Raw genomic sequence first — 22,383 nt, 5'->3', positions numbered from 1 at the left:
CTGCCTAAGCCCGCCGAAGTGCGCCCACTGCCTCTGCCTCAGGCCGGCCATGTGTGCCCGCTGCCTCTGCCTCAGGCCGGCCAGGTGCGCCAGCTGCCTCTGCCTCAGCCCGGCCATGTGTGCCCGCTGCCTCTGCCTCAGGCCGGCCAGGTGCGCCCGCTGCCTCTGCCTCAGGCCGGCCATGTGTGCCCGCTGCCTCTGCCTCAGGCCGGCCAGGTGCGCCAGCTGCCTCTGCCTCAGCCCGGCCATGTTTGCCCGCTGCCTCTGCCTCAGGCCGGCCATGTGTGCCCGCTGCCTCTGCCTCAGCCCGGCCAGGTGCGCCCGCTGCCTCTGCCTCAGCCCGGCCATGTGTGCCCGCTGCCTCTGCCTTAGCCCGGCCATGTGTGCCCGCTGCCTCTGCCTCAGCCCGGCCATGTGTGCCCGCTAATCTGGATGTGGGGTTCGAGTCATGATTTTCACTGTAGCGATGGAATAAAATGATTATTAAAAAGCATGGCATCACAGCTGTTGCCATTGTGTGGAGCAGCTCTGTATGCAGCTACGGGTTTTTCATTTTACCACTCCAGCCCGAACATTTTCTTCTTTTTCAAAGGCGTTTACTGCCATTATTTTGGAAGACTAGTAACTCTCAAGCGCCTACAAGAAAACGTAGAATGCTCACGTCCGTGCTCCCAACCCTATTGACGCGCTTCCTATTTAAACGACGGCAAGTTTTCTGAGGTCGCCTCTGATTGGCGCGCATGCCGGCTGGTCCCGCCCCTTTAACCGCACACGGGGCGCGCTCTCGCTCCCTGCTCCCTCCTCCCTCCGGAGCTGCTTCCTCCGCCCCCAATTAGCGCAGCGCCTCGGCCGCACCACGTGACCCGTGTGCCGCCGCCGGTGACAGACATTGCGCGCGCGCGGGGTTAGGGAGCGGTTGGCCAACATGGCGTCGTCGGAGGAGGACGGGGGCTTCGGGGACGGCGAGCGGCTGGATTTCCTGAAGGAGCGGCACGTGCGGTTCTTCCAGCGCTGCCTGCAGATCCTGCCCGAGCGCTATTCGTCCCTGGAGACCAGCAGGTAGCCCTCCCGGGGTGGCGGCGGCGGCAGCGAGGTGGGAGGAGGACAAGCGCCTGCCTACGGCGGCTGGGCATCCCCTTGCCGGGTCTCTTCCTCACGTTCATTCTCGCATGGGGGGTGGGTAAAATAGCCCTCAGAGGTTTTCCCCACAGTGTCAGGGAGTGCAACGGTGGCAGCAGCCCCCGGACCTCTGCACTTGCCCAAGGTTTAATTTCTAAATCTGATTTTCTGTTTTCCAAGCACGGTACAACTCTCGACACCCCACCCCCCCCAATAAAATCCATGTTGGTTGTGGTATACCTCAGAACTGAGGGGAACTTTGTGTATGCTCTTTGCGTACTCTTGCTCATGTAAAGCTTCAACCCAATTGGTGAATGGTAGATATTGGTATGTATGCATGAATGTATGAATGTATGCATTAATTCATTCATTCATTTTGTATACCACCCTTCATCCAAAGATCTCAGGGTGGCTCACAGCATAAAAATAGAAACAGACTCTACCCTAGCTTTTCAGAATAGAGCACCGGTGAAGTGGTGAGAAATGCTGTTTCCTTTCTCTTAAAAGTCCACTAAATTCAGGTGCTTAACCCTAGTGGCTGAAAACCATTGCGTTAAGCCTTGGCTGAACATGAAATGGTGAGGTCTGTTTCTGTTCTGCTTTCTTGTAAGATGAACAAAAACAGGAAGGAGGTACAGAAAGAATGTGAAAGGAGAAACTTGATCCAAGATGTGCCAGCTAAGATGATTATCGCAGCTCAACTTGTTTTGGAATACAAGTTGAGCTTGTTTTGGAATACAAGTTGAGCTTGTTTTGGAATACAAGTTGAACGCTCCTTCATACAATACAACTTGTTTTGGAATACAAGTTGAGCGCTCCTTCAGAGCCATGGTCTCAGTTGGAAGCAACACCTCCTTTATGGAAAGAGAAATACCAGTAATTTTCGTACAGCACGAATGCAAATATTTTACTTTATTGGCTTCACCAGGATCTTTTCAGTTTCTTCCTCTTCTATCTTCTCTATTACTGCTTCCTAACACAATTTTAGTTCAGGTGTTTCCAAACTTTTTTGTGGCCGCTGTGCTCTTGATTCCATAAACTTGCTTCCCCAGTGCCCCCTACTCTATAAAAAGCTTTATTCAGAATTGTGGTTTGCACAACCTACTAAGGAAAGTAATAACACAGTAAAAAATTTCAATTTATTTCGACTGCGTCAGACCAACACCGCTACCTACCAGTATCTATTCACCAATAAGGTTATGGCAAGTAAAAAGAGCATTTTAGCTATTTTCCTTGGTTGTATTTAAATATGAGCAATGGTTGTTTTTTCAGTTATTCTCTTGAAACTCAATTCATTTTCTTACGGCAACGATGACCAACCAGATTTTTACTTTATGCCCTACCTTAAGTGTTGCTTTGGTAAAGCAATCAGGTAGGCAGGCCTATAAATTCCAACAGGGCCTACAGATACTGCACACCACAGTTCCAGTCCCTGTACCCTCAGAATGTGACTTAGATTATATGCTGAACATATTTAACATCATGTTTATGTCTATGAAACTCAGTCACCTTGGGACAGTGTTTCTGAAGTGTTCGAAACAAAAAAACTCCCAACCCTATTTAAATAGAAGGGCAATTATCCTACTGTAAGACTGTTGAACTTATATAAGTGTAGTCTTATGCACACTTGGTATCAAGCTCAAACATCCATAGGATTGGAAACAGCTTCAGAATTGCTCTTGGAACATGAAGGTCTGGAAATTTGGAAGGAGGGGAAACAATTTGCTAGAAAAACTTCTAGAAGTGACAAGAACTGTGGTGAGAAAAACATTTTAAAATTTATTTAGCAGAATATTTTATGTGTGGTTCTCATTCTGTTCTGCAATCTGTAGAAATCCCCAATTGGGTAGTTTGCTGGGGAACAGTGCAAACATTGCACAGAACTGCTAAGAGTTTAGAACTTGAATGTTAAGACATCTTTAAGATGTATGAAAAAGCTCAAAGAGTTGGAGGAGAAATAAAACCCCTTAGGAAGAAAGAGGACATTGAATTTGGTCAGCAAGAAGCAAATTCAGTTTGATACCTGATTTCTCTTTAAGAATGAAATCACCATTTTGGAAATAGTTCATTTCCCCCCTACTGGTCAGTTTGAAAGAAATTACTTAAGGAGAAATTATTTTCTAACAGGAGGAATTTGTTTAGTTAGCTAATTGGAAAGAGACTCTTCACTTACCGTAATCTTTTTGTAAACGATACAGTTGTACCTTGGAAGTTGGATCGCCCTGCAAGACAAATGTTTTGGCTCCCGAACGTCGCAAACCCGGAAGTGATTATTCTGGTTTGCGAATGTTCTTTGGAACCTGAATATCCAGCGTGGCTTCCAGTTGGCTTCAGGAGCCATGCCTTGGTTCCTGAACGTTTTGAAGTTGAACGGACTTCCGGAACGGATTCTGTTCGACTTCTGAGGTACGACTGTACTATGAAAGAGCAAGGAGAAAAAAATGTTTCTGTGTTGCAGCTTTTCTACCAGTGAATATTAGATTTAGGAGAATCCTCCTCAGGGAAGCATTATTTTTTTCCTTGAATATGTTCTCCAGTATATGGAGCCACCTATTAAAGAACCTGTTCTAATAGCTATGCAGGTAATCTGTGCACTTAATTATATCATGGCTCTGAAAAATTCTGCAAGCAGTGTGATTAGTTAGTAGTCTGTGATCTGTGATCTGTGAAAAGCAAAACAGGTTACAATTAACAATGGGTGTAGCAGACCTGGAGGTTGTTCATTACATTGCAGAACCCAGATAGAGGTGAATAAAAGCATTGTAACTAAGACTGCAAAGCAAAGTGTACTTTATGCTTAATTATAATGACTCTTGTCTGACCAAATCATTAATAACTTGAATTGCTACTGGTCTGTGTTTGTTAACTATTATGTGCCACCAAAATGTAATTAGATGACATCTCTGTTTGTAGAGAAAACTGATGTCACGTGAATCCAAGAGTGTACTGCAGAGCTTTCCAAACTTTTCCTGTTGGTGACACTTTTTAGACAGGCATCATTTCATGACACAGTACAGTGATTCAGTTTTACTAGCAAACCTTTACTTGGTTGAACTATCCCCTTTTCAGCCCTGGGAGGAGCACAGGGAGCATTTGTGGTTGTGTAGCAACACACATTTTGGAAAGCTCTGGTGTACTACAATGCCTCTGTAGGGGTATCGTCAAACTCACTAGCAGGTGGTGCGGGTGAAACTACATTGATTTTCCAACACCACACATTGGACACAGCATGGTGTGCAGGAGTGGGAGCATCACATTGGCTCAGCTGCTGCACATGTGCCAAGCTCCCACTGCCTTTCTCCTTCTCCTTCCCCTTCCTTCTCTTCCCTACCTTCCCGTTTCCCTTCACTGCTATGCACAGTGTTGGGAAGACAGATTGGCAATGCAGCCCCATCCACACTGTCCACTGCTGGTTGTACTAGGAAATTACTAGGTGAACCTCCTGGGTGTTTTATTAGATTTAATTTTGGCTTACTCGGCAAAAATCTGACAGAATATGTTCTGGGCAGCAATTTTGAAGGATAAATATACTTTTCAAGTAGTTTGTGTGGAACTGTGTCAGACAGGTATACTAATAAAACAAAAGGCATTTGAGAATTAAAGATAATGTCAATTATGGAATGTCCTCCTTTTGGAGGTGCATCAAGTACCAACTTTTCTCTTTTTCCAATGCAAGGTTGAAACCTAGTTGTTTTCTTGGTTATTTATGAGTTTTTCATTGTATATGTTTAATTTGTGCAATTGCAATTGGCCAGCCAAACATAAAGTTGTGATCATTCAAGTTGCAAGTTGATTGTATGCAACAAAATCAGTCTCCTTACGATTCAGAATAAGGTCTAACAATAAAATGCAAAAATATCCTAGTAACAGCAATAATAACAGGGCTCCAAAATTAAATCTTCATCCCAACCCAAGTCCTTAAACAGCACTACATCCTGATAGTTTCTAGGCGTCATGATCATCATGTTTTTCTGGACTCAAAACAAGATGGTCTGCATCGCTTTCAAAAGTAACAGTTTTTGTAGCTGGAATCAGTCATTGCATTACTGTCCCAGGCCAGGTGGGAATAGGCCAGCAATGCAGGTCTTGCAGGGCTCACAGTTAAGATGGTCTACAGGTGAAACTTGAAAAATTAGAATATCGTGGAAAGGTTCATTTCTTTCAGTAATTCAACTTAAAAGGTGAAACTAATATATGAGATAGACTCATGACATGCAAATCAAGATATTTCAAGCCTTTATTTGTTATAATTGTGATGATTATGGCGTACAGCTGATGAGAACCCCAAATTAACAATTTCAACTTTGGGGTTTTCATCAGCTGTACGCCATAATCATCTCAATTATAACAAACAAAGGTTTGACATATTTCGTTTTGAATGTCATGAGTCTATCTCGTATATTAAACTCCAGTAGCTAATGAAAACAATTGCTTACATAAATTGACTTTTCCACGATATTCTAATTTTTCAAGTTTCACCTGCATATGGTTTGCATTGTTCACACACAACTGTGTGGAGCCACATTGTAGGGACACTTGCATCACCTTTTTATCTGTGTAATTTCTAGCACCAAAATGTGTCTGATTTGTGTAAGATTTGTGTTTGTACCTGTCAGATTGCATTTTTCTTACATAGCTCTCAGTGCTGAAGACATTTCTCTTTCCTGATTTTGATGCTAATGAGCCAGTCATTTTACACCTTCTTGAACATGTTGTTGTTCTATATTTACGTGTGGTCTGCTTCATCAGTTGGAGAGACTTGTTGGTATTGGTTTATCACTCCTTCACTCCAGGTGGAGCTGGTTAGTGAAGCTTGACAGCAGCATGGCTTTCTGCCTTCAGAGTTACATGTAAGCCAGCTCCCTGCAGCATATTGTCAGGTTGCAGCACTCATGTCTGTTTTCAGTTCATGCTGGAGCTGACACATAACACAGGTACTCTGTGGCATAGAAATACGACTTCTCATGCTTATAAACCATTTGATATCAATGGTGGGTAGTGATATCCTGCTTTTCTTCCCTCGCAGGTTGACAATTGCTTTTTTTGCACTCTCCGGTCTGGATATGTTGGATTCCTTAGATGTGGTGAACAAAGAAGATATAATAGAATGGATTTATTCCCTGCAGGTCCTTCCCACAGAAGACAGTGAGTGAGTTTTTAGCTTTTCTCTTACTGACATTTCATTACACACATTTGTGCTGCTTTTAGCTTTTGATAATAGAGAGCAAACTCTTGTTCAGAGAGATGCTGAGCAGTGACCATCTTACTTGTAACAATTGAAAGTGCTTAGCAGTACTGAAATGTAGATGCTCTTAGCCAGGTCACAGAACTGTGCAGTGAAGCCTGTCAAAGAGCTATAGTGAGTTATAGATGCAGTTGTATTAAGCAAAGTAGGTTAAGCTTTCAAGTAGGGGGCCCTCTGCTTTTTTTTTAAAAAAAAAATGTTGCTTTGATGGGTTCTAGAAGGATATGTTGAAATTCTTAATATACAGTACTGTTAAATTAGAAACATTCAGAAGGTATTTTGTCTAATCATGACAAAACATGTTCATAATAGTTTTTTATAAAGCTGCTTAAATGTGCTTAGATGGGTCAATGGCTTTGTTGTTCCTTCTTAATTGTATTGAATTTCCTTGTAAGACTTATTAGCTTAGCTGTACAAGGAATAAGCAACTAATATATAACTTGCCAGAACTATTATTACATTAATGAATGTTAAGCCAACCCGACCACTACTAAAAGAGAACACTGGAAGAATAATAGGGAAATTCAAGCTAATTGATAGAACTGAGTCAGATGTCAATAATGCACTGTTGTCCTACTTGTTGGAAGTCAGTGGTCTTGTACTCTTGTGTTCTCTGCTCCATCTAGGAGGCAGTCTTTCTGAAAAAGAGAGCAGTACTGGTAGTATATACCCCTTCCTCCTTAATTCCACATCTTGAAATCATTAAGGCTGCTGGTGAGTGGTAAGGTATTAGAAACATTTAAAAAAGAAATATACATATAAAATCAGGATTCTCATGCCACTGTATCTCTGATCACCAAAAGCCAAACACGTGCAAGATAAGGCTATCTAGTTACTAATCATGACGGCAGTTTACTATTTTCAGCATATCTCTGAATGCAAATTTCTAGGGATCACGAGTTGGAGAAGGCTATTATGCTCTTGTCCTGCTTGCGGGTTTCCGATAGGCATCTGTTTGGCCACTGTGGGAACAGAATGTTGGACTGAATAGGTCTTTGGTCTGATCCAGGAATGCTGCTCTTAACGTTCTTAAGCCACGTGAAATATTTAAAAGTCTTGTACTGCTTTCATTTGATGTGGTGACTTGGGTTTTGAAGAGTATGGTAGGAGAAGACTGTTCCACAAGTGTTTCAAATTAGTTTTGATATTGTTCTGACTTTGTAATTGTACTTTTTATGAGCCAATACTGAAAAAGCAGGTGTCTAAAAGGATGTGTTTTTTTTTTTTTTTACGAAATCAGAAAATAACACTTCAGTGGAACTAGAGTAGGGCTTTCATACAAGCTCTCTTTAGATTATTGGCAGTTTCACCATAGTGCTTTGTGAATTGTCATATACACTAAGTCAAATCGGATTTATGGCTAAAATGGGATGAATAAATATTGACACGTGTTGCAAATGGAGCAGTATTGTACCACAAAAGATTTATGAGGTCCATGATAATCTTGTTTTGTTTTTGAACTTACTGCATACATGTTTGTTAGTTGTATGGTGGTGGGGATATATTCTCTACAAAATAAGAATAATTCCAGAGGGATTGTGCTAGTTTTTTAATAGCACGCACAAAAATGAAGCTTGCAACAGCTTGACAAACATATTTTTTCTCTTTAAGGTGCCACAAGGCTCTGGTTTTGTTTCCTTAGAGTAATGATTAGTCTAACTCATCGGAGTGTGTTAACTTCTTCTTCTTCAACTTGTTGTTGTTGTTGTTGTTGTTGTTGTTAAAGCTTCAATTGTTTTCAGTAGTAGTACTATTTATATGCAGAACAACCACTAGATGGTGCCATTCCATAATTGAAGTACAGTACTAAATCCTTCCTGTGACAACTTCCAGAGTGGTAGCTCTGCTAGTCTGTTGCAGTAAAAACAGTTAAAGTTTTGTGACACCTTTAAGACTATCAAATTTATTACAGCATAAGTTTATACTTTAATAGATTTCCTAGACTTTAAGATGCTGCAAGAGACTCTTACTTGCTGACAACAGTTTGTTGATTTTTTTTGCCATAGTAAGTAAAGGAGTGCTGGGATGCGGGTGGCGCTGTGGGTTAAACCACAGAGCCTAGGGCTTGCCGATCAGAAGGTCGGCGGTTCGAATCCCCGGGATGGGGTGAGCACCCATTGCTCGGTCCCTGCTCCTGCCAAACCTAGCAGTTCAAAAGCATGTCAGGTGCAAGTAGATAAATACCGGTAGGTACTGCTCCGGCAGGAAGGTAAACAGCGTTTCCGTGCGCTTCTCTGGTTCGCCAGAAGCAGCTTAGTCATGCTGGCCACATGATCCGGAAGCTGTACGCCGGCTCCCTCGGCCAGTAAAGCGAGATGAGCACCGCAACCCCAGAGTCATCCACAACTGAACCTAATGGTCAGGGGTCCCTTTACCATTTTAAGTAAAGGAGTACAGTCAGTTGTGATACCTATGACTTCTCTTAACATTTATAAATTTAGTGACATGATTTTCAAAGGTGTAATTTTATGTGGCACATATCAATAGTATTGACATATTAATAGATATGCACTCACATGAAACATCCCTACTGAAGCTAAAATACTTCTTACTTTCTTAACATCTTCCAAAACCTGTTTTTAAAGTTTGGAGCTTCCATATTAGCCTTAGACAGTCTTCCTGACTAATTACCATAAGACCTCATCTATAATAATTGATTCAGAACAGCTGCTCATGTTGTTTTGAAACTGTTGGATTAACTCCTACTCAATGAATAGTGATCATGGTTTGTCTGTTAATCTCCAATTCTGTGTGGCATTCTCCATGGTTGTTAATTTCTGGAGTGCTTGACTTAAGAATTGAAGGCTTATGGGACCTTTAAGGTCATCTTGCAAAAGGAAACTTAAAAGTAAGAAAGCTAATGAAGGTATTTAAAAAACTAAAACAAACTCTTGACTATGATCAGTATTCTCTTGGGATGTGTAATGAGATGTTAGTGAAAGATTCAAGAAAAGCTCTTTGAGCTGAAAATAGATTTGGCTCTTCTTTCACAGCAGCTTTCTGCAACACACAATGAAGACAGGCATTGAAATGATAACCTGCCAGTTAACAGCTAGAACCATGTTCTGAAGCTTCTTCTCTACACTAATTTAGTGTATTTTCTGAATTGAAATACAAGAGCAAAACCAAGGGTGGCAATCAACCAAGTTTTACTCAGAGGAGATCCACTGTAATGACTAAGTTGGGCCCGTTAATTTCAGTAGGTGTACTCAAAATAAAATTGAGTCATTTACAGCCCCAGGTGATCAATTCGCAGCTGCATTCTTTTCATATATAGGTTTAGCTTTGCTGGGAAATGTCACAGCCCACTGTATTTCATGGCATTTTGGTATGTCAGGTTGAAAAGAAGAAAAAACCACCTGTAAATTCTCTACAAATATTTGCCTTTGTGGAGAACATTTCATGGGTTTAACTTATGCCATTATACATTTACTGTGGCTTTGGGGCCAATATGGGAGAGAGATGTTTTGTTGCAGTTGGGGCAGATGAAGGCATCCAGTTGTGCTGCTGCAGATGCACCATGGTGTTTTCTTCTGTCTGTGCTCCTCCCAGAGCTCATTCCTCCTCTGGTCACTGCTATGGATATACAACCTGGCTGTCTGTCTACAGGCACTGCAGTCGCTGCTTTGCCTCCTTCCCACTTTTGTTAGCCTCCACTAAATCAAAGAATCTTCTATGAATGGAAGGATGCATTGGATATAACCCACCATAAATACTGGAGTGACATTACAAATTAATAATATGTAGGATATGTAGTATATCTCAGATGGAAAAAAATCCCTCTTTAAACAAGACTTCTTTGTGCAGGATGAATGCTTTGTATGCATGTGTTCCTTGGAGACCCCTCTTGTGAGGATCTGACTGGTACTGTTACATGAATAATAGAGATTTTCTTTCAGTTTTTAGACAGAGAAAATACATAAAGACAAACAATTGGTACATGAACTCTTTAATAGAATTGCTGTAATAATTTTTTTGGGGGGGTATGGTTCTATATTCCTTACTTCGGCTCAAAGTTAATATAGTTGTATGACATTTGTAAAAACACAGCTTGTTTTTATTTAGCTGTTGCTTATTACAGCTCTTTATCTCTGCAAGCGTGTTAGGCTAGATCCCAGAACAGCAGGTATATTTTCCTGGAAGTTCAGTCTGAGGAGGGGATATACTGCAAATGGCTGGCTGACCATTTCTACATCAACTACATAGGATTGAGTGTTTGTAGAACTCAGAAAATGATGAGTATGTAGCAGGGTGGAAAAACTAACCACTCCCATTGGCCTTCTGTGAAAAATAGTTGTAAATGCAGAGCTGCATGTGGCCCTTGAGGACAGAACAGTTGTCAGTCCCTTTACTCAAAAGCAAGTGGGTTCACAGAGTTCAATAGGAGTTACTCCAAGTTAAGTTTGTAGGATAGCAGTCTGAGCTAGGGAATATGATTTGGCATTAATCATGAACCAGAGAAAGACTTTAAATTTCAGTAGAATTGTTTAAAACGAATAGCTAGTAATTTGAAAATGAATGCACAAAGTTAAACTAGGCTTGTTTTGTTTCCTACAAAGGATCAAACATGCATCGATGTGGATTCCGTGGTTCTTCGTATCTGGGAATGCCATTCAATCCGTCCAAGGTTAGTGAATACTACATGAAGAAAAAAGTTACAGTGGTTTCCTTTGCAGCCTTTTAACAAATATTTACATGATCATGAAATAAGGCTCTGAGGTGAGCATTTTTTAAAGTAAAAATAGCACTCAATTTTTGTAAATTCTACCCGTAAATTGGAAACATTTCTGTGAGGCAGAACAGTGCTCTTATTATTGAAGCCGTATTTTAATAAAAGCTAGAAATGGATGCACAGCCTTTTAATGTGCTTTATGCTTTTAAAACCAATAAATAAGAATAGAAATTGGGAAATTGTCTACTCAGAAGCAGGTCACATTGAATTGAATGAGGCTTGCTCCCAGATAAATTAGATAAGTTAGGATTACACCATAAATTACTAAATTAACTACATTGAATGTATGTGGGCAGGTAGGATGTGTGGAAGCTTGCGATTTGATAATGTAATGGTTTTGTTGTTCTGTGAACCCTTGTGACCCAAGAATTGCAAGTTGATGTGAACATAGGGTACTCTGTTCACTTTTCATAGAATTGACTAAGCAGTGAAGCTGTGCAACCTCTGCTCATGTCCTATTTGAGGTCTGTTAAAATGAACAGCATCTGCTCAGCAGTAGTGCTTGCTGGAGTATGTGTTCAGTTCAGTTCTTTATTTTGGAACCACAGATCTTTCAAGAGGTGCCCACAGAATACATACAAATCAGTAATTTTAAAAGTAGTTCTGATTTTATTCAAGTTTATCTTGCTTTTAACTTTGCACAAATCACGGCCATTTGCAACTCCTTCGGGTCTTTATTAGATATGAATCCTGCTCACTCTTTTTCAGTCATTCCATAGCCTGGACATGTACAGACAAAGGGTGTTAATGCATGACTTACCGTAGTTTTCTGTGTATAAGACGAGATTATTTTATTTAAAAAATGATGCTAAAAATTGGGGGGCATCTTATACATGGATATGGGAGAGGTGGGATGGGAGATTGGTGTCTGCCGTGAGCAGCAGATTGTCAGCGCTGTTTTTGCGGATGATTGGTGGGTCTGCCAAGGTCCGCTGGCTATTGGCTGTTTTGGTGCTTGCTTTTGGCGAGTGTGGAGACGATTGGTGCCTTTGTTGATGTGCGGGTGATTGGCTGTTGCAGGTGAGCGATTTTTGGCAACCCCCTCCCCCGACTGTGCAATTCCCCCAATAAAGCTTAACAACTGTGGGCAATCTCCCCCCATTTTCTCAATTTTGAGTCCCAAAAAAGAGGGAGCTTCTTATACATGGTGGCGTGTTCTATATGGGGAAATGCGGTAAATCCTCAGATTACTGCAGCATTGCATGAACAAACATTTGAATGTTGTATTCTAAATGAGGATATTCTTCATAGGAAACCTTCCCCTTTATAATGTGGTTGTCTCATGTAGTTTTTGGCAGGCATGAGAAGTGAGGTCCTTGAATATATGAACAGCCTGTATGATTGAAAGTGGGTTAGAAAGGGAACACAAATCAATACACGGAATGCAAGTTCAGAGGAGTCAAATAAGTCTGCAGTGTCAGTGTGCTAGCAGGCTGGCTGCATGAAGAGAAATTCCATTCCTTACATTTCTGTCTTGCAGTTATACAGCATCAGTGTGGTTCTTGTGAGGAAGGCACAAAAATAGATGCCCTTAAGATAGACTAGCATGATGGGCAGGCAAACCAACACGTGTGGGTTTTTCTTTACTTTGTGAGAGGTATGAAATCCTTCCTTAAAAAAAGACTAGACTTTCTAAATGCTGCATAACACATCAGACTTACATCATATCCATCTTTCCATAAGTTTGTATCCAGCCTAAAGATACTCCATAGACTCACTGAAATAAATGAAAATCTACTCTTAGTATGGCTTAGTTGGATAGAACCCATTATTAACTCATGGAAGTGAGAGAGAATGTAAGCCCTCTGGGCTTGAGTGGCCTCTTTTCAAAATAGGGTTGCCATATTTTGAAGAGCAAAAAAGAGGATTCTATGATGGCCATTCAAAGCAAATAAATGCAGTTTGTCTCAAAATTTACCTCCTGAAAAAGAGGTCACATGGCAACCCTGAAATTATCATAAACTGATTACTTTTTAGGTTGTCACTATTTATGTGGTGTGATCATATTTCTAAATTTATTGAAAGTGATATTAGATATGTGGTGACAACTCATTGTATCCTTTTACATGGTATCAGAATTTTGTAACCTGGGATCTCTAATGTAAATCCCAGAAAATACTGAAAGGTATTGTGAAGTGCTGCCTTTCTGCAGGACCAGCTTGTTAAAATATTTTATTTATTTCTCAAGCTGTTTGTCTTTCTAGACTCAACGTTTCATGAATATTTGCAAAGGAAAATCTAGTTTGGTCATCTATCCTAGTACAGTAGCTGAGATCTGCCATATAGGACTAAACTGACACACTGGAAGCAGCCATCAGTTCGTAGAAATCCGGGCAAAATTCTTCTGGTGTTGGAAATGTACCCTGGTCTTAAAATAACTGTCACACTTCCTGCTATTTGCATAGCTGCTGCTATGTGTGGGTCATGCAGAGGTGGGCATTTATATATAGCCATTCAGGCAGTTCTCTTGCATGTTTCTCCTGCCCAGTGTTAGAAACTGAGATATGAAAGCCAGGAGCTAAACGGCACCTTGAACCTAGGTTATGGGCGCAACAACGGAATGTCCAGGTGCACTTTTTTTTAATAACAGGAATACAAAGCTGAAAATGAATGAACTGCAGCTAAAATAATTACCGTATGTTCATTTTTCACATGGTCTAGTCTTTCCCCTGCCCTGCCCTGCCCTCTAATATTCTTAAGAGGGTCTCTCCTCCGGTCTCCAGAGAGTAGCTGGAAGTGGGGAGACCGATAAAGGCCCTCCTTTCCTTCCACTCTGCAGTTTAAATATGAAATTTTAGGCTCAGTACTGTGCCCAGAGCTCAGAAACTGTGCTAATGAAATTCCGTCACAAAATGCGCCTAGAGCAGTAGGAGTGTCGAAGACACTTCAGGAAAACAATCTCTGTTTTCTGCTAAAGCAAATGCTTATTTTGTTATCCGTTGATAACTGTAAACTGTAATAATAATTATAGTTGCATTTTCTTGTGTTTCAGGGTCCTGGTATTGCTCATCCCTATGATAGCGGGCACATAGCAATGACTTACACTGGCCTTTCCTGCTTAGTTATTCTTGGCGATGACTTGAGCCGAGTAAATAAAGAAGCCTGCTTGGCAGGACTAAGAGCTCTCCAGCTGGACGACGGGAGGTACAGTGAATTCTGTGTTGCCAGGTGTTAAATATTTTTAGAAAGGAAAAACTGGATCCAAATACATAACGCACAGTACTGTAAAGGAACGAGTGAGATTGAATCCAGCATGGAGAAAGTGAGGGCTTGAGCAAGAAGAAGCTTACATACTTTGAGGTCTCTTCTTGCCAGGGAAAGCAAACAGAGACTAGGGTATTCTAGCAAGCAGAGATGTATCCTCCTTTGGCCTCTTCTTCATTTCACATAGCACAGATGGGAAGCCTGCATTCTTGCATTTAATGTGTCCTTCACTGGGAGTTTCAGAGCCTAGTCTTTAAAGTTGTCTGTTCCCTATATCGCCAGGCAACTGGTCAAAAGAAAGGGCTCTAGGCTACCAAAAACAGCATTTAGAGAAGTCAGGAAGTCAAGAGACTTGCAGATTTAGGTAGGGAAGAGTACTGTACAATATAGTTTGCTGAATGTCCTCAGTTCTATCACAGCAGCTCATTAAAGGCGTAATTCCTACTGATCTCCAAAACCTCTTAGTAGACTCTCATTGATGCTCAAATGCTTTTACTGCTGTTCCAGTCTGGTCTAGAGCCCTTTTCCTTGTTCCAATGTACCCACAGACATGACTTTGATCTCTTTGGCTTGCCTTTCAAACTGAGCATTCCTCCCTCCATTGCTGAGACTGGCTGCTTTCATAGACTGCAGACTTTATATAGATGGAAAAAGTGACCTTCCTGAATCTTGGGTATGGCTGCAACCAGAACAACAACAACCATAATTTGATCTTGCTTGTTTTAATTCTTTTCCATTTAGTAGCTCAGCAATATGCTAGTTTCTATATGTTCTAGAAAGCAGACGCCACTTGGTTGTCTAATAATTGTGGGGTGGTGGTGTAGAAATCATAAGCTTTCATGAAAAGCTGGAATTAAAAATGCAGAATTCCTGCTGATTGTGCCAAACCCTGCCTCTACCTGCCACCATTTTGTGACTGGCGGACCTCCATAATTTTCAACAACCTTGGGGGAAGAAAGTTTGATAACCCTTGCTCTAGGAAGCAGAGGGCCTTGCTAATAGGACATGGCACAATAATTCAGTTTAGTCCCTGCCATTCAGGTGAGTGGTTGGTATTCTGGCTGGTCAAAATGGTACTTTCACTAACTAGTGTGTGTATGCTGGCTTTGTAGTAAATGACTGAAAGAGGTCTTGCAATCACCTGACAGGGTTCTGCCTTCGGCAACTGACAGTTTGAAGTAAATTATGCTTTGTCTTAACCCCCCCCCCCCCAACAAACCCAGATTGATATTCAGTTGAACAGAGCAGTAACTGTTGCATAACTTTATGTTTCAGTTTTTGTGCAGTCCTGGAAGGAAGTGAAAATGACATGCGATTTGTGTACTGTGCTGCTTGTATATGCTACATGCTTAACAACTGGTCAGGGATGGATACGAAGAAAGCTATTGACTATATCAGGAGGAGCATGGTGAGTTTTGCAAATCAATTTTTTTCAACTTCCTCTATTCAGAGTGTCTTTTCTTAACATTTAAAATGCATTTTGTATTTCTGTGTTGACTGAGGAACTAAAGCAATAAAGCAGTTTCTTTGCCATTGTTCCTGCATCCAAACATATTTAATGCAGAATATAATAGCATTAATGCATAGATTTACCTTTGTAATGACCAGTGTGAGAGAGACCCACAAAATTATGGTATGCTTAATGATTTAGGACACAAAGGACTTCTAAAACATGGATTTTGATGGTGCTACAGTGAAATACGCTACTTAGTTTTTCTTCTTACCAGAAATAATGATGGATTTCTTGACTGCTATTGGGAAAAATAGCCTCCACTTCGATATAAATTGTTGCCTATTCTGATTGTGTACAAGGAATATTAAGTATTCTGTGCATTCATGGATAGTATTAGCCCTTCTTGGTAATTCAGACTGCAACCCTTTGTGAACTTAGCTGTGAGTAAGTCTGAACTCAGTGGGACTTATTCCTAAATATGCTTGCAAAAGATTGTACTGTAAGGCTCCAATATTACAATCTTGTGTACATTTACTCAGAAATATGGTACATAGTCATAGGATTTCAGCATTCAAAATTCTTACATTGTTGCTTTTTATGACGCTATTGGCATATAGACCTTTCAAAAGCTGAAAAGCTACCAGTTCATATTTTACGTTAACATTTTCCATACTAGCGTGATTGCAACGCTGGAATCCTGCCCCATAGTATGGTGAAAATATAATTGCTGTGGCTAGTTGGGCACAGCTTTACTTAAAGTATAAATCTAGTTTTAAGTTCAAATAATTTAAATTTTGCCTTTTGTAAGCATAGAAATACAGGATTGCGTTGTGAACAGCACGGGCTATTTCCTTTTATCTGTCAGAGTACATGGGGTATAGATTAACAACCCAGGCCCTGAGTTTCCTGTTCTTTTTCAGCTGATACTGTATATGAGTTAAACTTGCACTACAAGTTTGGAATCTACACCAGCAGATAAGAGACCATCATTAGCATGCCAGAAGGCACTGTCTCTATGGGCTTCTCCTAAAGATGTGCAGTAACCAGTAGGCTGCAGTTTTGCCACCACTTATTTCATAAAAAGAGAATCCTGCACTGCACCATCAATCCTGCACAATGCCAAGAATCTGGCATGCTGTATTTTTAGTCTTGATCTGATGTGCAGAAAGCCTGTAGCTCTTGCATAGTTAACACTTGTAGTGAGACACTAGACTTCAAGTACACTTGATTATACACTTGAATGCTCAAGTGTGCTCCAAAATACTGCTCTTGAAAAGCTAGTCAAACAGATAGTCCTTCTATGTTTGCCTCTTTAGTTCAAATTCAGCCAAAGCCGTAAGCAGTCAGCTCTCAACTGCTGTACAGGAATGAATGTGTAAATTGCCATTTGGTAAGCTGTGTCCTGGGAGGTGATTGTGTAAAGTTGACCTTTAAAAGCTGAAATTTGAAGAATGAGTCCTGACCTGCTTGAAAGATCAAAAATACTATTGGTAGAATAAGGAATACAGTGAATGCTATATTTTTGAGAGAGACATATAAAGGGAAGGGTGATTGCAAATGTGCTGTGTGCACTGGCAAAGCTGCATGCTCCGACACCAGGGGCGGAGAGCAGGCGTGGGTGTGTCAGGTGTGCATCCTGGGGGCATGGCACGCCGCCCTGCAGTGCGTGGTGTGTGTCCCAGGAGCATGGTCTGCGTCCTGGGGGTGTGGTGCCCAGCGCAGGGGGGGGGGTTGCGCGGCGCATGTCGGGGTGTGTGGCCGTGACGGTGCCGGGGCAGTGCACTTCCCCTCCCGTTCCTCTGCCAGTGCCTGTATTCTACCAGACAATGCCAAGAAACATCAAACTGGTAGACATTTACTGCACAGCAATATCAGACTTAAAGGTAAAGGGACCCCTGACCATTAGGTCCAGTCGTGTCTGACTCTGGGGTTGCGGCACTCATATTGCGTTATTGGCCAAGGGAGCCAGCATGCAGCTTCCAGGTCATGTGGCCAGCATGACTAAGCCACTTCTGGCGAACCAGAGCAGCGCATGGAAACACCGTTTACCTTCCCGCCGGAGTGGTACTTATTTATCTACTAGCACTTTGACATGCTTTTGAACTGCTAGGTGGGCAGGAGCAGGGACCAAGCAACGGGAGCTCACCCCGTCACGGGGATTTGAACTGCCGACCTTCTGATCAGCAAGCTCTAGGCTCTGTGGTTTAACCTACAGCCTCCACCTGCGTCCCCAGTAATAATCAGACTTGCTCCACCCCTTTTTCTCACCTGGGACAAAAATTCACTCCTGTCCACCACCCAGAAAAGGGCATGGGGGTCCCACATGTAGTTCCCAGGAAATGGGGGGGGGGTCATTTGGAAAAGTAATTAAGAAAGGTTAAGCACCCCAGAAAATGCCTCATCCCTACTTTGCATGTGAACACTTTCTCCTACCCTACCCTATAGTGTTCCATTTCTTTTCCAGCTTAATAGGTTGGAGGATAGAGGTGAATGCTCTGATTATCAAAGTCTGCACCTTTTAAGATTTCTTTTATACTAGCATTATCTGAAGACAGTGGTCGCTTTTGCTTTGCAGTCAGTTAAGAGCAGTGTGAATATATCATATTTTTCCATATAAGACAATGTTTTTTGCTTTTTTTTTTTTAGTAAAAAATTGGGGGCCGTCTTATACATGGACGGTAGTCTAAACCAGTGTTTTTCAACCACTGTTCCGTGGCACACTAGTGTGCCGCGAGATGTTGCCTGGTGTGCCGTGGGAAAAATTGTGTTTATTTGATTCCTATTCAAGAGAATTACTTTATATATAGTCAATATAGGCACAGAGTTAAATTTTTTAACATTTTCTAATGGTGGTGTGCCTCGTGATTTTTTTCATAAAACAAGTGTGCCCTTGCCCAAAAAAGGTTGAAAAACACTGGTCTAAACCACTGAGCCGCTTGGGCTTGCCGATTGGAACATTGGCGGTTCGAATCCCCACGACGGGGTGAGCTCCCATTGCTCTGTCCCTGCTCCTGCCAAGCTAGCAGTTCAAAAGCACGCTGGTGCAAGTAGATAAATAGGTACTGCTGTGGCGGGAAGGTAAATGGCATTTCCATGGTTTCTGTCACGGTGTTATATTGCGACAGTAGCGGTTTAGTCATGCTGGCTACGTGACCTGGAAAGCTGTCTGTGGAGAAATGCCAGCTGTCAGCCTGAAAGCGAGATGAGTGCCGCAACCCCATAGTCACTTTTGACTGGACTTAACTGTCCAGAGGTCCTTTACCTTTACGTTTCCATCTGCTTGTAAGTTACAATGTCATTCGTGGTTTTGGCGACCCTAATTTAACATATTGATTTCTTAGTTTTGGGTTCAAAAAAATAGGTGTTGCCATATACATAGAAAAGTATGGTATTTGTTATCTTGGTGCTTGAGATCTCTCAAAATTCCCAGCACCAGAATACATTAGTGGAGTTTCTTCATAGCAGACATGAGTCTCCGAGCAGCAAAAGTATTATATTTAGGAATTAACAAGCACAATTATTCTTTAGCTAGATTAATCTAGAACAGTGCTTTTTCTCTCACTAGAAAAATAGGTGCTGGTACTCACCATGAAGTTGTTACAGTATGTGTGCCACACGTTTTCACAACAACAAAAGATGTGCTGGTACTGCATACTCTTGAGTACCCAACTGGTCTATAATATTTTTGTGGCACTAATATTCAAAATAGCAACTTCCCTTGCAACCTGATTTTTCTCTCAAAAAGGGTAATATGGAGAATGGAAAATGGAAATATTTCTTTTCAACACCGTTATCTATGTTTCTGAGGTGCCCATGTATTTCATTGTAGTGGACTGTTGGTTTATGTACAGTTCTAGCTTGTACTGATAATGTCCCCTTTATCACAGGCAAAACAGATGGCATTGTTGGAAGGGTGCTATTATTCAAAGATGTTGTTTTTGTTTCAACATCTCTTATGTCGTCATTTGCAGGAAAATAAGGCTCGTTCAAGCTTATATGTTTTTATCATTGCAGTGCAAATTTGAATGCTGCTTAATATAATTTGGTTAGGCAACACTTTTGGCAAGTCAAATATTATTTCAAGTCAGTATTTTCATAAACTTAGATTCTTTTTGTATTTCTGTACCACAGCCCATGCCATTCTAAGGGCCCCTTGACCCTCAGGTATTCTGTTTTTTCCCCCCCTTGGATTTACTGGTTTGTTTAGTATTGGGATACAAAAGCTTTAGCACTGTCAAAGTTGGCTCTGAATACTTCTGTACCAAAGGTAATGTGCAGCAAGAAATATTACAGAAAAATCCAATGACCAGGAACTTGTTTTGAAAACAACACTCTAGTCTGCTCTAGAATTGCCCAGCGCCCTAAAGGGTTGTGCTTTAGTTTTGCATACTGCAGCTGTATTTTGAGCATAGAGTAAACTTCTCTACACATTCAGTAATACAATTAGGAATCTGTAATTAGTCTATATATATATATATTCTATCCAAACAGCGAAGACTGCTGTTTGCTTGGCTTTTCACATTTCCTGTCTTGTGCCAGTCAAACATATGAGTGCAATAATTATTGGAAGGGCGGAGGATTGCAGTTCCTCCTTTAAAAGGACAAAGTTCCCAGTTATCTTACAAGCAAGAGGACAACAGTCAGTGTTCTGTGTTTTTTTTTTTAAGTATCACGGGTTTGGTGCTGGAGTAAACTAGGTCCTCTACCTACCTACTAGCTAATTATTTTACACTTGTGTGATGTTTCATTCTCGTTGTTTATGACAACCTGATTATCTGGGCATCCGATGTCTACAAGTAGCAGATTATTTTGAGTCGGTTTTTAGGGAAGGGTGGACATTGTTTGTTGCCTTCATTCTTCCCCCAACCCTGACCCACAGGTAGCAGTCACAATTGCTTGTCAATGAATTTATTGTCTTTTCATAATGGCATTATCTGAGCTCCTGTATAGAGCGGAATAACACCACCACTGCCACCTATTATGATGATGGTGAATTTAAGCATTGTCTAGCTGTATACATTTGGTTAAAACTTTGACGTTAGTCCAGTGTCTTTGAAAAGTCATCTCCTAAGCTGTTGGGAGACTAGAAACAACTTTTGGCCAAGGCCATGTAGTTTTACTAAAATGAAGTGTACATTCAAAGGTTTGCATGAATGCTTACATTTGCCTGCCTTTTGCCTTTTCAGTCTTATGATAATGGGCTTGCCCAAGGAGCCGGACTTGAATCTCATGGTAAGAGTATTTGTTTTCTTAAGGATCACTTTAATACAGCGGTAATGAGATAGAACACTTCTGCAAGGAAAAACTGCACGCACTGAGAAACTTTTTTTTGAGCTTAGCTTCATTGCAATTTATTGACGAAATTTGGGTATCATGAATCTTGTGCTGAGAGTCCTCCTTGTGAAAGTGATAAATACCGTATATACGCGAGTATAAGCCGACGCAAATATAAGCCGAGGCACCTAATTTGACCACAAAAAACTGGGAAAACTTATTGACTTGCGCATAAGCCGAGGGTGGGAAATGCAGCAACTACTGGTAAATTTCAAAAATAAAAATAAATAAAATTACATTAATTGAGACATCAGTAGATTAAATGTTTTTGAATATTTATTTCAAAGAAAAACAGGGGCAAGAAGTTCCATAGGCTTGACTCTGCACCACAGGAATAAGCGCTTTCTTTTATTTGCCCCCTCCCCTCTTCCAACAGTTAGGCTTTCCTTTTTATTTCTTTGGTGTATTTTATGTGCAATATTTCCATCCCCCTACAACCTCTATCAATAAATGGGACTGATTCCTGAGTGTGAGGGGGTTTATTTTCAGGCCCTTTTCTTCCCTCCCCAAAGAACCCTCCCTTCCCAAACAGCCAAGCTGTGAATGGATCCAAAGGAAGATAAGAGTTGCAGAGCTCCTGTGACCTTGCCTCCTCCTGGGCTTTGCAGAGAGGAGGGGGGCAAGAGCCTCTGTTCCTTGACTTGGGGGTCCTCCCTGCACCCTCCCCTTCATCCCAGGGACCCCCCTCTTCTCCCCAATGGACCCTTTGCAAGATGAGCAGAGACTCACTGGATTCAGGAGGCGCCAGGGATGCAGCACGTGTAGAAAAGAGAGACAAAGGTCCAGCGCCAGGGATGCAGCACGTGCAGAAGAGAGAGACAAAGGCCCCCTCCTCCTTTTGTAGGTGGGCTTGGTATTTCCTGACCTCTCTAGGAATCCCACTCAATCCTTTTTAACCCTTGGCAAGCCAGTGCCCCCAGCTTCTCTGATCCTGTCCTGTGCCTTTTGCAGGAAAGAGCTTCTCTCCACTTCTCTCCCCCCCCCCCAACTGACAGAGGGGGAAGCATTGTGCAGTGCTTCTCCGATCCTCCATTCTGTGCCTTTCTGCTGGTGAGTGGAGGCAGAGGCGTCTTTACCCTTACAGCTTGTGTCTGGAGGCGCTAGGACCTCGCAGACAGCTGCAAATGCACGGGATGGGATCGGGATCAGAGAAGACTCCACGTCTCAGATCTCCATCCTGCGCATTTTCTGGTGGGGTGGGGGGGAGGGAAGCGGAGAGAAACTCTTTCTCTCCGCTTTTCCTACCCAACCACCTCGCAGACAGCTGCAAACGCACAGGACGGATCCTGCGCATTT

At 41.8% G+C, this 22,383-nt stretch overlaps 1 protein-coding gene across 3 annotated transcripts in view; it reads left to right on the top strand.

Moving 5' to 3' along the window:
- Positions 1–893: 893 nt before the first annotated feature.
- Positions 894–22,383, top strand: part of PGGT1B (protein geranylgeranyltransferase type I subunit beta) — a 30,609-nt gene continuing 9,119 nt past the window's right edge. For 2 of the 3 annotated variants that reach the window (XM_033163710.1, XM_033163711.1), the window contains exons 1-6: positions 894–1,059; positions 6,146–6,264; positions 10,924–10,991; positions 14,089–14,240; positions 15,576–15,708; positions 20,940–20,985. In XM_033163710.1, coding sequence (XP_033019601.1) covers positions 926–1,059; positions 6,146–6,264; positions 10,924–10,991; positions 14,089–14,240; positions 15,576–15,708; positions 20,940–20,985 — 652 coding nt within the window. In that variant the 5' untranslated portion in view covers positions 894–925. The remainder of the gene's footprint in view (positions 1,060–6,145; positions 6,265–10,923; positions 10,992–14,088; positions 14,241–15,575; positions 15,709–20,939; positions 20,986–22,383) is intronic. The other variant, XM_033163709.1, reaches the window with a different exon arrangement.

This window comes from Lacerta agilis, chromosome 11 (assembly GCF_009819535.1).
Source record: "Lacerta agilis isolate rLacAgi1 chromosome 11, rLacAgi1.pri, whole genome shotgun sequence".
Lineage (NCBI taxonomy): Eukaryota > Metazoa > Chordata > Lepidosauria > Squamata > Lacertidae > Lacerta > Lacerta agilis.
Note: the sequence above shows the minus strand (reverse complement) of the source record. Positions and strands in the feature narration are given on the sequence as shown.